The 12,965-nt window shown below is 56.2% G+C and overlaps 6 protein-coding genes and 1 pseudogene across 6 annotated transcripts, besides 7 other annotated features; all 7 read left to right on the top strand.

Moving 5' to 3' along the window:
- Nucleotides 1-35: a microsatellite.
- A 524-nt stretch (nt 36-559) lies between these two features.
- Nucleotides 560-595: a microsatellite.
- A 66-nt stretch (nt 596-661) lies between these two features.
- On the top strand, nt 662-1,159 carry TraAM80_08647 (uncharacterized protein; the record flags this gene model as incomplete). Its single annotated transcript, XM_029385389.1, has 1 exon — nt 662-1,159. One exon carries the CDS (start codon nt 662-664, stop codon nt 1,157-1,159), a length of 498 nt encoding a protein of 165 aa, XP_029234760.1.
- A 199-nt stretch (nt 1,160-1,358) lies between these two features.
- On the top strand, nt 1,359-1,676 carry TraAM80_08646 (uncharacterized protein; the record flags this gene model as incomplete). The annotated part of the gene is made up of 1 exon (XM_029385388.1): nt 1,359-1,676. The coding sequence occupies one exon, from the start codon at nt 1,359-1,361 to the stop codon at nt 1,674-1,676; it is 318 nt and encodes a 105-aa protein (XP_029234759.1).
- Nucleotides 1,677-1,821: 145 nt separating this feature from the next.
- Nucleotides 1,822-1,878: a microsatellite.
- An 89-nt stretch (nt 1,879-1,967) lies between these two features.
- Nucleotides 1,968-2,005: a microsatellite.
- Nucleotides 2,006-2,203: 198 nt separating this feature from the next.
- On the top strand, nt 2,204-4,153 carry TraAM80_08645 (putative ubiquitin hydrolase; the record flags this gene model as incomplete). The annotated part of the gene is made up of 1 exon (XM_029385387.1): nt 2,204-4,153. One exon carries the CDS (start codon nt 2,204-2,206, stop codon nt 4,151-4,153), a length of 1,950 nt encoding a protein of 649 aa, XP_029234758.1.
- A 204-nt stretch (nt 4,154-4,357) lies between these two features.
- Nucleotides 4,358-4,409: a microsatellite.
- A 326-nt stretch (nt 4,410-4,735) lies between these two features.
- TraAM80_08644 (putative PIWI-like protein 1) lies at nt 4,736-7,972 on the top strand (the record flags this gene model as incomplete). The annotated part of the gene is made up of 1 exon (XM_029385386.1): nt 4,736-7,972. One exon carries the CDS (start codon nt 4,736-4,738, stop codon nt 7,970-7,972), a length of 3,237 nt encoding a protein of 1,078 aa, XP_029234757.1.
- Nucleotides 7,973-7,987: 15 nt separating this feature from the next.
- Nucleotides 7,988-8,083: a sequence feature (GA-rich).
- Nucleotides 8,084-8,281: 198 nt separating this feature from the next.
- On the top strand, nt 8,282-8,636 carry TraAM80_08643 (hypothetical protein; annotated as a pseudogene).
- A 124-nt stretch (nt 8,637-8,760) lies between these two features.
- Nucleotides 8,761-10,488, top strand: TraAM80_08642 (ferredoxin-NADP+ reductase; the record flags this gene model as incomplete). Its single annotated transcript, XM_029385385.1, has 1 exon — nt 8,761-10,488. One exon carries the CDS (start codon nt 8,761-8,763, stop codon nt 10,486-10,488), a length of 1,728 nt encoding a protein of 575 aa, XP_029234756.1.
- Nucleotides 10,489-10,787: 299 nt separating this feature from the next.
- Nucleotides 10,788-10,820: a microsatellite.
- A 95-nt stretch (nt 10,821-10,915) lies between these two features.
- On the top strand, nt 10,916-12,400 carry TraAM80_08641 (uncharacterized protein; the record flags this gene model as incomplete). Its single annotated transcript, XM_029385384.1, has 1 exon — nt 10,916-12,400. The coding sequence occupies one exon, from the start codon at nt 10,916-10,918 to the stop codon at nt 12,398-12,400; it is 1,485 nt and encodes a 494-aa protein (XP_029234755.1).
- Nucleotides 12,401-12,965: the final 565 nt, after the last annotated feature.

Here is a 12,965-nt window from a genome sequence, read left to right as displayed (position 1 = left end):
AGAGAGAGAGAGAGAGAGAGAGAGAGAGAGAGAGACGCGAGTGTACGCAACGGGAGGTGAGTCCTGCGCGGTAAAAACTTTGTGCACGCAGGTGTGTGTGTGCGTGTGGGGTGCCTTGTTCCGTGTCGGTCACCTATGTATGTATTGATGAGGGCCGCGGGAACCGCCGCCGCTGCCAAGCACGGCAGCGGCAAGAAAATGAAGAAAAGAAAAAGATTGCGGTCTGGCAGGGGGAGCTGAGGCGGGACGGAAGGAATTGTGATGTCCAAGTGTGCTTTTTTTTTGTTTTGTGTTTTTTACACCCGCACCTTGAGGCGTGGCTGGCCGGAAGCCGTGGCACTGCCACCGTGTACGCTCGTTTGTGGTGTGCTCCCTGTGCGAAACTTTCTGTTTCTCTGTCTTCGTTTTTGTGATACTTTCCCGTGTGTCTCGGCTGCAGTGCATAGGCGGCAGGGGGCCGTACACACACGTACGGGGAGAGAAGCGGGGGCACCGCCTTTGCACTGCCCGGGGCCGTACTCACGAACACGCCGTCAGCAGGTGGGGGTGCAGCACATTCCACACATCATACACTCATACATTAGACATACATACAGAGAGAAAGATAGAGACTTGGATACGCATACACACATAGACGAAGAGCAGTGCGCCACCGCATCGAATGAAGCGTGTCCCGCACCCGTCCGGGGTGGACATTATATTTGATGCCAAGTGGCACCAGTACAAACTCGGCCACACGGCCCTCCGCTCAGTGTCGAAGGTGCTGGACAAACACTTCCCCTTCGACGAGAAGCGGGTGCTGGCGCTAGTATCAAAAAAGACAGGGCAGCCCGTGGAAGACGTAAAGGCGGGCTGGAACCGGCAGGCGCTACTCGGCAAAAATATTCACGAGTATATTGAGGCGAAATTGTGCGGCCTGCCACCGCCCACGTGGACGCTGCTACTGAAACGCCAGCAGAAACAGGCGGAGGCGGCGAAGGCTGAGGATAATAAAAAGAAGCGTGGCAGGAATAAGAAGGAGGCTGCCGCTGCAGAAGCTGAAGAGGGGGAGCAGGGGGGGGGCGGCGTCTTCGTCAACGGCATCCAAACAGTCGACTGTGGATGCCCTCTTGCATGGCGAGGAGGCCGCCTACATGAGGGCCGCAGACGGTGTGATTAAGACCATTTTGAGCCACTACGACATCATTGCCGTCGAGCAGGTGATCGCGAGCCCCTCGTGGGGCATCGGTGGCACCGTCGATTTAATTGCCCGCAACAAACGCACACAGAAGCTTTTCATTGGGGACTGGAAGACGAGCAGCAGTGTGGTGAGTGCCTTTCGCTTTGGCTCCTTTGAAACACCCTGCACGGGCTGCCTTATGCATCTTCCCAACAGCAAATTTTACCGCTATGCCATGCAAGTCATCATCTATGGTGAGATTCTCAAGCATGAGCGGTACCTTAGCGATGGCTTCTTCGGTCGCGCCGTGAAGCCCATTGACGCCTCGGTGAAGGGCATCTCTGTGGCTCCACGGGGCCTGCACAACGCGCTGGAGTACGGCATTGTGCAGCTCTCTAAGGACGAGGAGGGTGGGGTCTGCGTGGAGCTCAAAGACATCACAGAGCGCACTGTGTTGCCCGTCGACGCACGTGATACCACATTCAGGGAGCTGCTGAAGAATGTCATGTGCGGGTGAGAGCGATGCAGTGCGCTGGCCGCCCGGAGCAAAATAAATAAATGGACTCGGAAGTAGTTTTTTTTCTTATTTTCAGTTACTGTTGGTGCTCTGCCTCGTTGCCCAAATCTGCATGTATGCGCGTTGTCCGCTGGTTCCACAGACGGGAAGCCAGAACGGAAGAGAAATAAAGAAGGCACGACAAGAGGAAGGAAAGAAGGAAAAACAAAAAAAAGAGGTGGTTGCGTTGGGGGAACAACAGAAAAAAAATAATAATAATAAATCAAAATATGTTTTCATCTCCTCTCTATCTTTCTTTCTTGTTTTTTTTTTTTTTTTTTTTTTTTTTTAGGTTGGTGTCTGAAAATCGGCGCGGTGCGTCCGTGTGCCTGCGCGTGTCTCTGCAGGTGCATGTGGTTCTCTCTTTTTTCCCCTTCCCTTGCTGCGGAGCTGATAAATGTGTGCGTGTGTGACTTGGAGGGACATCTCCACGCACGCGCGTTTACGTTAGGTGCGTCATTTATTTATTGAGCGAGGATTGTGGCGCCATGGGGGTTAAGAATTCAAGGCCACGAAAAGGCAAGGAGGTGCGGCCACCACCGCGAGAGCAGCCCACCACCTCAAGTAATGCAGGTGGTAGCATGTTATCAGCGCCGGTGTCAGCTGTCAGAGTCTCCATTCCATCACTGCAGCCTCCCCCACTGGTCATAGACACCTACAGGCACAGCAAGGGGTCTAACAACGGTAGTGAATTAATTTGTGGAGGGGCGCGTGAGACTGAGTCACGTGAGATTTGCAGCAAAGGTGCCTCAGACACTTCCTTTGCTGCCTCCGAGTATCCGTGCAGCACGACCGACAAGTGGCATCAATGCCTCTCATCTAAAATGTCGTTCTGCCTATCATCCCCAATTCCAATCTACAACAATGAGCTTTCGTTGGCGACGCAGTCCACACCAATGTTGCGTTCGTACCGTATGCACTCTTTTTCCAGTCAAGACAGCACCCAAGTAAGCTTCGCTTCCCCCAGCCTGTCACCATCGCCCATTTATGCTCGTTTCTTGGAAATTAATGGATACCCAACCGGGTTGGAGAACTACGGCAACACATGCTACTGCAACGCTGTTCTACAGCTACTCTACCACTGCTCCCCGCTACGGCTGCGGCTGCTGGAGCTGAATCAGATATATGAGAAAGGACTGGGGCATACTGGATTTGAGGATGGCACCCTGCTGGCGCTTGTGGCGGATCTGTTTGCAAAGCTGCACAAGGCCAATAATCACAAGAAACAACAGAGGGAAGTTGTTGCACCCCGGGCACTTCTGACATGTATACGAAAACAAAATGCGACGTTTAACAACAGCTTCCAGCATGATGCCCATGAGTTTGCAATGTTTTTGTTATCTAGCATGATAGAAACAGAGACACGCATGATGGGAGATGAGAAGAATCGTGCCCTCTTTTTTGGTGCAAAAATCAGCAAGCGGCCCAAGTGGAAGGCTATGCTGCGTCGGAGCCGCAAGTTGGGTAGCTCCGTGGAATCGCTGGGTCTAATGGACCTTCGGGAGGAATATTTGGAGCTACCCCCTGCCCTTCGTGAGACAAGTCGAGCCCCGCGACCAGAGGCCTCGGCAATGAATGGTGATGCATTTGAAATTCGTAGCGTAGCGGGTTCCACGGGGACAACAACAACGGGCGCAGATGTCGATCGGAGTACGGCGTCACCCTTGCAAGTGATCTTCGGGGGCCAGTTTATCTCACTGACAGCGTGTTTGGAGTGTGAGAAAGTGACAATGATGCGGGAGGCCTTTGTTGACCTCAGCCTTGACGTTGAGCAGGGCTCCTCGCTGCTGCGATGCATGGCGAACTTTGGCTCCCCAGAGTTATTCCACGGGGACAACACGTTGTACTGTGATCATTGCCAGAAGCAAGTGGTCGCGCAGAAGCTGCTCCGCGTGCATCGTCTGCCGGAGTACGCCCTACTAGTGCACCTGAAGCGGTTTGAGTATAACGAGAAGCGGGGAAGTATGATGAAGCGTAGCGACCACATTGCCCTCCCAAGCGAGATTGACGTGGTGGAGTACGAGCCGTGGGAGGATGACGACAACGCCAACACGCAGGCTGCCTCTGGGGGCGAGTCGCGCGCCGCACGCTCCTCGTGTTCCCCATCCATGGCCGTAGATGCAGTTGCGGACGTTGAAGGTGACGCTGCAGGGGGCATCCCGCGCCCCTCCTCACGTCTGATGAAAAAGTTGAACGGTGTAGCACACCGTAAGGGGCGTTTCGCATTGAGTGGCTTTGTCACACACGTGGGTAGCGGCCCCACACTTGGCCACTACTTCACCTGCGTGCGGATGGGTGGGCGCTGGCTCCTCTTCAATGACGACTCCGTGTCGGAGATGACGGAATATGAGATGCAGCACTTCTGGGGGGTGCCCATTCCTGTCAGCGAAGTGGTGACGGCAACGGCGTACATCCTTCTCTACGAGCGAGTCGCGTGAGAGCCTCGCGGAGTGGCGGAGGCTAAAGATTGGACGTCGTAAAAGTTTAGTGCAGTAAGGAGGGTGCGCAGCTGTGTGGGGGGTATCCACCGCTATGTCGACGCCCACGCGCTGATGTTTTGACCTGGCGAGGTAAAAGACATTTTTTTGTTGGAAGGCAAGGAAGCGAAAAAAAAAAAGAGCGCCAGAAGTGTAGCTTCTCGCGATAGAGATGAGAAAGAAAGAGAAAGTGAAAGAGAGAGAGAGAGAGAGATAGTTGCATGTTTTCCTTTTGGATGTAGCGAGGGAGTGGTTGGGTTTGTGTTTTTTGGCACCATGTGGGATCCCACGCAGGTCAAAAATGGAACTGAATCTTATTATTATTCTTTTTGTCTGTATACTTGTTTTGATGACGCTTCTTCTGGTTGTTCTTGTTTGTGGCCTCTGTGGGCACTTATCTCTTACGCTGCGCCCCTATCCATTTCTCTCACCCGGCCCATGCGCCTGTCTGCCTGTGTATTTGTGTGTTTGCGTTCGTGTAATGCATACATGCGGCTGTGGCCGTTCGACGTGTATTTGTGCTGCTGTTTCTCGTGTGTTTAAATGAGAAATTCTGCTAGCCTTAAGTGCATTGCCTTTTTACAGCCAACGATGATGCAGAAGACGGCTTTGGGTTTGGTGTCAATGACACTACAGGCACTTGCAGCCCACAGCAAGCACTGGAGTCAGCCGCCACCGCCGCCGCCGCCGCAGCAGCAGCAGCAGCCCGTCGACGCGGCGAAGATTGGCGGCGTCCGTGATGCGCGGAGCAACGCGAAGGACGGCGCCGGCCCGACATGCAGCAAGTCCTTCTGGTGCTCGGATGCCGAAGAGGTGGCGCTGCGGGACGTCAAGCGCAGACACGCTTATGACCGCTTTCTCGATAAAAAGGCACGCACTGCTGTGCGTCAGCGACTGCGCGATGGGGGTGTTATGTCCAACTTATTCCCAGTGCATGTGAGCCCCGACACGACCCTCTACATCTACGACCTTGAGGCCACCCGTCGCCTACTTCAGACGCGGCCGCCAGACGCCCAGCGGGAAAAGGGCGCTGGAAAGTCCAAAGGACGTCGTAAAAAGGGGGTTAGTCGAACAGTGGCACCCGCGGCCGTTGCCGCGGCGGATGACCCAATCGTTAAGCGGGTTGACGCGACACGGGCCTGGCGTGTAATGCGACGGTTCCTGCAGCGCTGCGTTCCGGCCGCGCCGCCGCTGGTGTGCGTTCGGCACAAAGTGTACGCGCTCTCTCCGATCCCCACAGAGGCGCTGCAGCTACCTGCCGAGTATCTCGACTTGGGCTGGGTGGCGTGCAAGCTGCGATCCGAGGGGAAGGTCGCCATGGCGCAGCTTTCGCCCGCTGACCTCCAGGATGTGACCAACAAAATTGTTGCGTGGACGCTGGGGTGGCAGGGAAACCAGCACAAAAAGTTCATGGTGGCACGGGAAACGGACGGAAAGTTGGTGTGGACACACAAAAGCTTTAGTGTGGAAGGGATACGCCTTTTTAAGGGAGCTATTGTTCGAGCCGTTTTTATTGACGCGACGGGCGCCGTGGATGCATTGACGCCCGCGGCGGCCGCCACCGCTCAAGCTGTACCCTCCACGGCGGTGCTGACGACATTAAAGGCGGGACATTATCCCACGGCGCCGTTGCAGTTTCTTGTCAAGGAGTTTGTGCGTGAGTTTGAGTTTAAAAGCACGTCTGTACAGAGCTACAAAATACAGGACGCCTCAGGTGTGATCATGGCGTCCTTGTGGAAGGCCACCATGGCGGCGAAGCTTTCCCCTGGAGCCGTGTACGAGGCGACGGACTACCGCGTCCGCGTGTTTGAGAACCGTGGTGGCATGCGGCTGGTGGAGATGACGACGGGGGAGACGGCACTGAGGCCCGTGCTGGAGGGGGAAAGTGCATCGGGTCGAGCCAAGTCGACAAGGCAGCGACAAACACCGAAGAGCGACGCGTCTGTGTCAGGAAAGAAAGGGAGCTGTGAGGTAGCATGCGACAAGCGGCTGTCGGATGCCACTAAGGAAGGCGCAGTGCAAGAAATATCGAGGGCATTTGCGCTGAAGATTGACACAAAGAGCACCGTCGCTGCGGAGCTCTCGATCTGGGAGGAGGTGAAGCAACACTTTGGCAACGGCCCCTACGACAGTGATACAGAGCAACGCATCGCACAGTCCGTGCAGAGAACACCTGTGATTATATCCGCCACTCTGCGCCACTCTGTGATTCGCCTCGTTCGGTTTAACATTGTTTCCAACGCGGTGAGCCTTGATCCTTTGCTGTTGCGGCTTCTGCCGGACCTTGAGCCGGGTCAGCCCTACGCAGTGCTCAATGACCACAGTGTTGTTCCTCTGCAGGCCCTGCACTGCTGCTACGACCCCTGCATGAAGTTGTGGCAAGACATCGTTGTCTCCACCTGCTCCTTCCTGCCCACACAGCGACTGGACATTCTTAAGGTGTTTCACACGGCGCTGAGGAGCGAAATGCAACGCTGGGGACTCATACTGGCGGCAGAGCCATTCTCCTCCAAGGCACTTTCACTGCTTCCCACGCCGCAGAAAGTCACCGCCTATGGTGTCGGACAACGTGGTCCTTCGAAGAATGAGCAGAGTCACTCCACCTCGTTGCGTCACGTGCCGCCGCCGCCTTTCCCCACAACTCTCGCGGTGGTTGCCATCGCACCGCCGCATGTCGGCGAGGAGGAACGTGCACGCATCACGCAGACTGCACAGGCTGTGGCGCGGTACCACCGCAGCTCTCTCACCATCACTGTACCGAATGAGGACGAGGCGGGGCGATTTCTACTACGGCAACTCACAGACGCCTCGGGCGGGGCAACAAAAGACCCGAACACGGCCGCTGTGATTATCTCCGCAGAGCGCGAGACACGTTCTTCGCGTTGGCTCCTGGCCGAATGTCTCACGCGTGGCATTCTTGCGTTCTTTGTGCCGCCCGCCGCCAACCTGAAGCGGCAAAATATATTGTGCGCAAACGTGAAAGTGCAACTCCGGACGAAGTTTGGGACGGACCCTGCCCACGGGGTGGATGTTGCCCGGGAGGTGCCGGCGTTGGCGCAGCGCCGCGTGCTCGTCGTGGGCGTGGACGCCTGCCACACAACGACCTTCAGCACAGGCAGCGTCGTGGGGATCTTGTGCGCCCCCGAGCGCAACCACCTGCTGCCGTTTTTTTGGAAGCACGAGATGCGCGGGGAGGAGACAGACCGGGTCACAGAGCACTTTCACATCCTCCTTCAGCGGGCGTGCGAGCTGTACGACGGGGTGGATGAGGTAGTTGTGTTTCAAGACGGGGATGTGTACAGTGAGGCACGGCAGATGCGGGCACATCTGCCGCCCGGTTGTGGATTTACGTTCATGTGCCTTCACAAGCGAACAAACGTGCGTTTTGTTCAGCGGCTGCCGGAGGGAAGCGGTTTCCCCAAGATAACGGCCGTCAATGTTGCGGGCGGAGCCGTCGTACAGGGCCTCACGCCTATTTCTCTGCTGGATGACGCCGTGGCGCCATCCTTCTACCTGCAGAACCACGACTGCAGCATGTCCACCGCCCGCACTGTGCAATACATCGTCCACAACACCAGCCCCACGTTGGATGTGTCAGACGTACAACAGTTGTCACATGTCCTCTCGCATGTGCAGGCGCCGCAGGCAACGAAGCTGCCAATGGCCGCACGATGTGCTCACCGCTTGTCAAGTGTAGCGGAACGGTTATTGGACGCCGTCCCACCATTCACATGCGACATGATCCCTGCACCCCTGAATGAGCGTCTGTGGTTTTTTTAACGGCACTTCCCACCGTTTTTTGTTTTTTTTTGTGCATGTGTGTAAGTTTATTTTTCTATTTCTTTATTTTTGCCTTGTTTGGTTTTATCTGTTTTTTTTTTTCATTTTTTTCTCCCTAACTGGGTCTCTCCTTTGTCCACCTTTTTGACGCCGTTATTGCCTCCTAGTGGTGTGGCCGAGGTCTTCATTCCCCACCCACTGATCCGCGTTGGGTTCTTCACAACTCCCCCGCACCGCTTTATTTCCCCCACCCCTGTTGATGGAGCGGCGCGAAACACCGAGCGGAACAGGCTTCGGCTACTGGGCGTTTTGCCGTTTGTTGTTTTTGTTTTTTGTTTTGTTTGGTTTTGCTGACTGATAAGAGTGGCAAAGCCAAGGGACAGGATCGCATATATATATATATATATATATTGCGGCCTTACTGCTCGCTTTACTCCTTCGCTGTCACACCCAATCGCACGCCCCCTTCTGCTGCTGCAGTGGTGTTGGTGTTTCTCCCGCGAGGGCTGGGGACGCTCGTCATCGTGGCCTCACGTGTCCCTCTCGGTCGTCAGCGCCGCCGCTATTTTTGTTTTTACTCTCTTTTATTTTATGTTGCATGGCGTCCAGGGTGTGGGGTACTTCTCGCAAGTGGCACTATCAGGCATTCTTAGCTTTGGTCGGTGAGGCTCCGTTGTGTCCTGTGGTTGGCCGAGAGACTACACGTCGGCACGTCTGCATGCGGCGTATGCAATACGCCTAGTGGCTTTTTTTTTGTCTCGCTTTGGTTCTTGGCGTATCTACAGACGATGTTTTTTAGTACAACGCGGCGGTTAAGTCTTGCGGGCACTGCAGTCTGGCGCCAGCGGCAGCAGCAGTCGTCTTCGCTGGCGCGACGCATACAAATCGCCGTCGTTGGCAGTGGCCCGAGCGGGTGTTACGTGGCGCGCCTCTTGACGAAGCAGCGCGACGACATTCACGTGGACGTGTTTGAGCGGTTACCGGTGCCCTTTGGTTTGTGCCGCTATGGCGTAGCCCCCGACCACCCGGAGGTGAAAAATGTTGAACACCAGTTTCTTGACATGTTCAAGAGCGGCCGGGTGACGTGGATTGGCAACGTTGCGATCGGCAAGGACATCTCCATTGAGACACTGCTGCACCACTACACGGCAGTGGTGGTCGCAACAGGCGCGGATGCCAGCCGCAAGCTGCACATCCCTGGTGAGGAGCTCGGCGGCGTCGTCAGTGCCGGGGACTTTGTGCGGTACTACAACACCTACCCCTTCCCGCATGGTTCGCCGAGGTTTTGTCCGTTTGACCTTGCGACCGCGCGAGAGGCGGTCATCGTCGGCAATGGCAACGTGGCGCTGGACTGCGCGCGCGTCCTGGCGGCCTCTTACAAATACTTCTGTGAGACGGACATGAACTGTGTGGCGATTAGGGAGCTCATGAAGAACCAAATTCGCCGTATCAGCCTTGTGGCTCGTCGCGGCCATGCCCAGAGCGCCTTTACCATCGCCGAGTTTCGGGAACTGACACGGTTCCACGCCGACACGGTGCGGGTGGTAGTCGACCCGTTTGACTTGCAGGAGGCCCTGCGCATGCCGGCAGAAAACCCCCGCGCGCGGAAGCGACTCCTCGAACTTGTCTCTCGCTTCACTGACACAAGCGGCGGCGGGGATGAGGCGGTGGGCGATGTGCCGGACGCGCCACCGGCGCCGCCTCTGCCAAAACACGCGCGCGGTCCATGCGTTGTGCATCTGCGCTATCATCTGACGCCTTTGCAGTTTTTGCCGCACCCCGACCGCAGCAACCACGTGGGCGCTGTCGTGTTCGAGCGCACTGACGTTGCCGCCGGGCAAAGCAGGAAGCCTTCGACGACCTTGACGCTTCCGTGCGATGTCGCCATCACGTCGGTGGGGTATCGATCCTATGGGGTCCCCGGTGTCGCATTTGATGACGCACTTGGCGTCATTCCGCACCAGCGTGGCCGTGTGACGGGGCAGCCGCGGCTGTACTGTGCAGGGTGGGTCAAGCGTGGGGCGAAGGGTGTCATCGTGCAGGCTCTGATGGATGCACAGGAGACCGTGGCGTCGATTTGTGAGGACCTGGACAACAATGTCCTTCCCACAGGCGCCGCCATTTCCCTCAGCAAGGCGGCGGACAGGGGATTCTGCGGCAAGTACGGCCTAATTGAATATTTTGTGGAGAAGCGGCTGGAGCCTGTTTCTGTCGCTGGGCTGCAGCGCATCTTCCACGTTGAGAAGGAACGCGGGATTGATCTCGGCAAGCGTCTGGAAAAGATTGACAACGTGCGCGGGATGTTGGATGTTGCGCTCGGCGGCGACGTTGGAAAAAAAACCAACAATGCCATACGCGGCATCACGAATGAGCGCCCCGACACCCTGCTGTATTTGAATGAACTGCTGGATGAGACGACAGACCTGGCACCGCTTGCGCGGCAGCTGGCGAAGGAGGTGCCCCCGCTCATGGTGGCACAACACCCGCCGGGAGGGCTGCATCCATCGCAGCTATAAACATTGCTTGCCTTCTCTTACGGGACGCCTTCGCTTTAATCTATCACACCTTTGCCCACGCCCCTTTCGGTGTGCGCCCTTCTCTGTCCGTGTGTATGAATTTGTATCCCTCTCTACTTGTTTCTTAATGTTCCTTTTTCATTGGTGCCTTCCTTTTTTTTGTTTATGCTTATTTTATTCGTGTGTGTGTGGAAGTAAACTTTTTTTTTTAAAGTAGCGACGTTTAGTTGTTGTTTTTCTTGTCCTAGAAGTAACTCTCTAAAGGCCTTTTTTGTGTGCGTGTTTGCTCGTTTTTGGACCACACACACGCACACACACACGCACACACACACGCTGTAAGGAGGGAACCAAAGAATTCTTTCCTTTTTTTTTTTTTTGACACCCACCCGTCGTGCGTGTTGACGTACCGGGGAGACGCGAGGCAGCCATGTTGAGCCGCGAGACTGTTGCCGGGGTTGCCTGCAGCTTCCTCGTGACGTACTACCGCGAGCTTGTAAAGGAGAAGGAGATCGTCGGCCTCGTCGAGCTATACGGGGAGTCCTCGCTCGTCACCTACGCCGGGTACAATGAAGAGACCACCGTGATTGCGCAGGGTCGGCATGAGATTGCGCAGCACCTCGGCAAGATGGACGACGTGCTTGGCCGCCGCAAGGTGGAGGTGCGCTTTGCCGACTACACCCCGCTGCCGGGTGGATGCATCCACATTGTCTGCCAGGGCATCATGTACCTCCGCGGCCACCGCAGAGGCTTCTTCCAGGTGTTTGTGTTGGCCCCGACCCAGTACCGTACCAGCACGTACCACATCGCCATGGACTACTTCCGCGTGATGATGGTGGAGGTGGAGCAGATACCGGAGGACCGTATCGTCATGACCCCGGCGCAGGTCGCACAACACCTGCTGGAGGAGCACGAGCGCCGCAAACGCGCGGAGGAGGCCCGTGAGCAGATGCGTCTACAGCAGGCGGCGGCGGAAGCAGCGGCAGCGGCGGCGGCGGCGGCTGAGACCCTTCGGCTGCAGCAGGCACGTGAGGAAAAGGGGCTTCGTCGTGAACGCGGCGACCGCCTTAACAGCAACAACAGCAATAGCGGCTACGTTGGCGGCGCTAGCAACCGCAGGGATCGCCCGGAGCGGAGTGATGACCGGAGGGGCGAGCGCACGGACATGCGGCGCCTCAACCGTAATGAAGGGAACAGCAACAAAAACCCCCGGGCCGAGCGTGCAGAGCGCACCAACAGCAGGTACGACGACCGCAGCAAACAAAACGGGGAACGCCGTGACGGTGGGCGGGGGGAAGGAAGCGAAAAATTGAAGCCGCGTGAGGAAAAGAGCGCGGCGGAGGAACTCTCCGCGCCACGACCCACACGCGCCTCGCGCGTTCGCGAGCAGCCCAACGCGGAGGCTGTTAAACCCGAAAACAGCGGCGGCAAACCTAACCTAAACATGCCCGTTCCACGCTCAAGGGCGGCTCTGGAGAAGCGTGCCGACAGCAAGGCAGAGGGGGCGAAAAGCGACACATACAATAACGCCAACAAGAAGGAGGCCGCCGAAGCACAGCGAGGACCCGCAGCGTCGGCAACAGAGGAGACAGCGAAACCAAAATCAGCAGTTGCCACGGAAGCAGCGGCTGCAGGTGAGGCGAGGGATCCGGCACGGGCGCGCCCTCGTCCCAGCAGGAAGGGAAACACGGAGTATGCTCGCCTTGTGCGGGTGCCGAAGTCCGTCAAGTTGTCTGACATCAAAGAGGCGGTGGCAGCTGCCCTCGGCACGGACCCCCTTGACGCCTACTGGTACGGCCGCAACAGCGCTGACTGCGTGCTGCAGCTGCATTCCTCTACAGCGGTGGAGCGGCTGGTGCAGGATTCCATGACGGTGCTGGAGATGAAGATGACGGTTGCGAAGTTCTACCCGTAGAATACAAAAAAAAAAAAAAAGATGAGGAGGCAAAATCAAAAACCAAGGAGAAGAAAGAAGAAAAAACAAGATAACTGCGAGGCAACACCATCGCCGCTCCCTCGTATTAACCAAAACGTGGTGGTGACGCCACCACATTTTGTCCTTCGGCTGTCTGTGGTATGCCTTTGTGTGTAAGGGGGGGGGGGGGGCTTCCGTTCGAAGTTGGCGCCGACGGTTTGGAAGAGGCAGGCTGCTCAGTTGGGGGAGGTGCGTGGCCGAAACAAACGCCTGCGGCATGGAGTGTGCCACGAAGAAGTACCGGAACTTCAAAGAAAAAAAAAGGGGGAACAGAAAAAATAGATTATTATTTTTTTATATATAAAAAAAGGAGGGGATAAACTAATGAAAAAAAAAAGGAATGCAAAGACGTCTTTTGTGGTTGCGATTGTGAAGGAAATAGGGCGTGCGTGTGTGTGTGTCGGCTGCCTTGCACTGTTGGGCACAGAACGAGGCAAGAAAGAGGGAACGTACACACGGAAAGCCGCATATACTTAACATTTATTCAGAAGCCAGATATTTGTAT

This window comes from Trypanosoma rangeli, assembly GCF_003719475.1.
Source record: "Trypanosoma rangeli strain AM80 chromosome Unknown Tra_15.4_contig_00444, whole genome shotgun sequence".
In the NCBI taxonomy this organism is placed as follows: Eukaryota; Euglenozoa; class Kinetoplastea; order Trypanosomatida; family Trypanosomatidae; genus Trypanosoma; species Trypanosoma rangeli.
The sequence above is the reverse complement of the archived record's forward strand: the minus strand, read 5'-3'. Positions and strand labels throughout refer to the sequence as shown.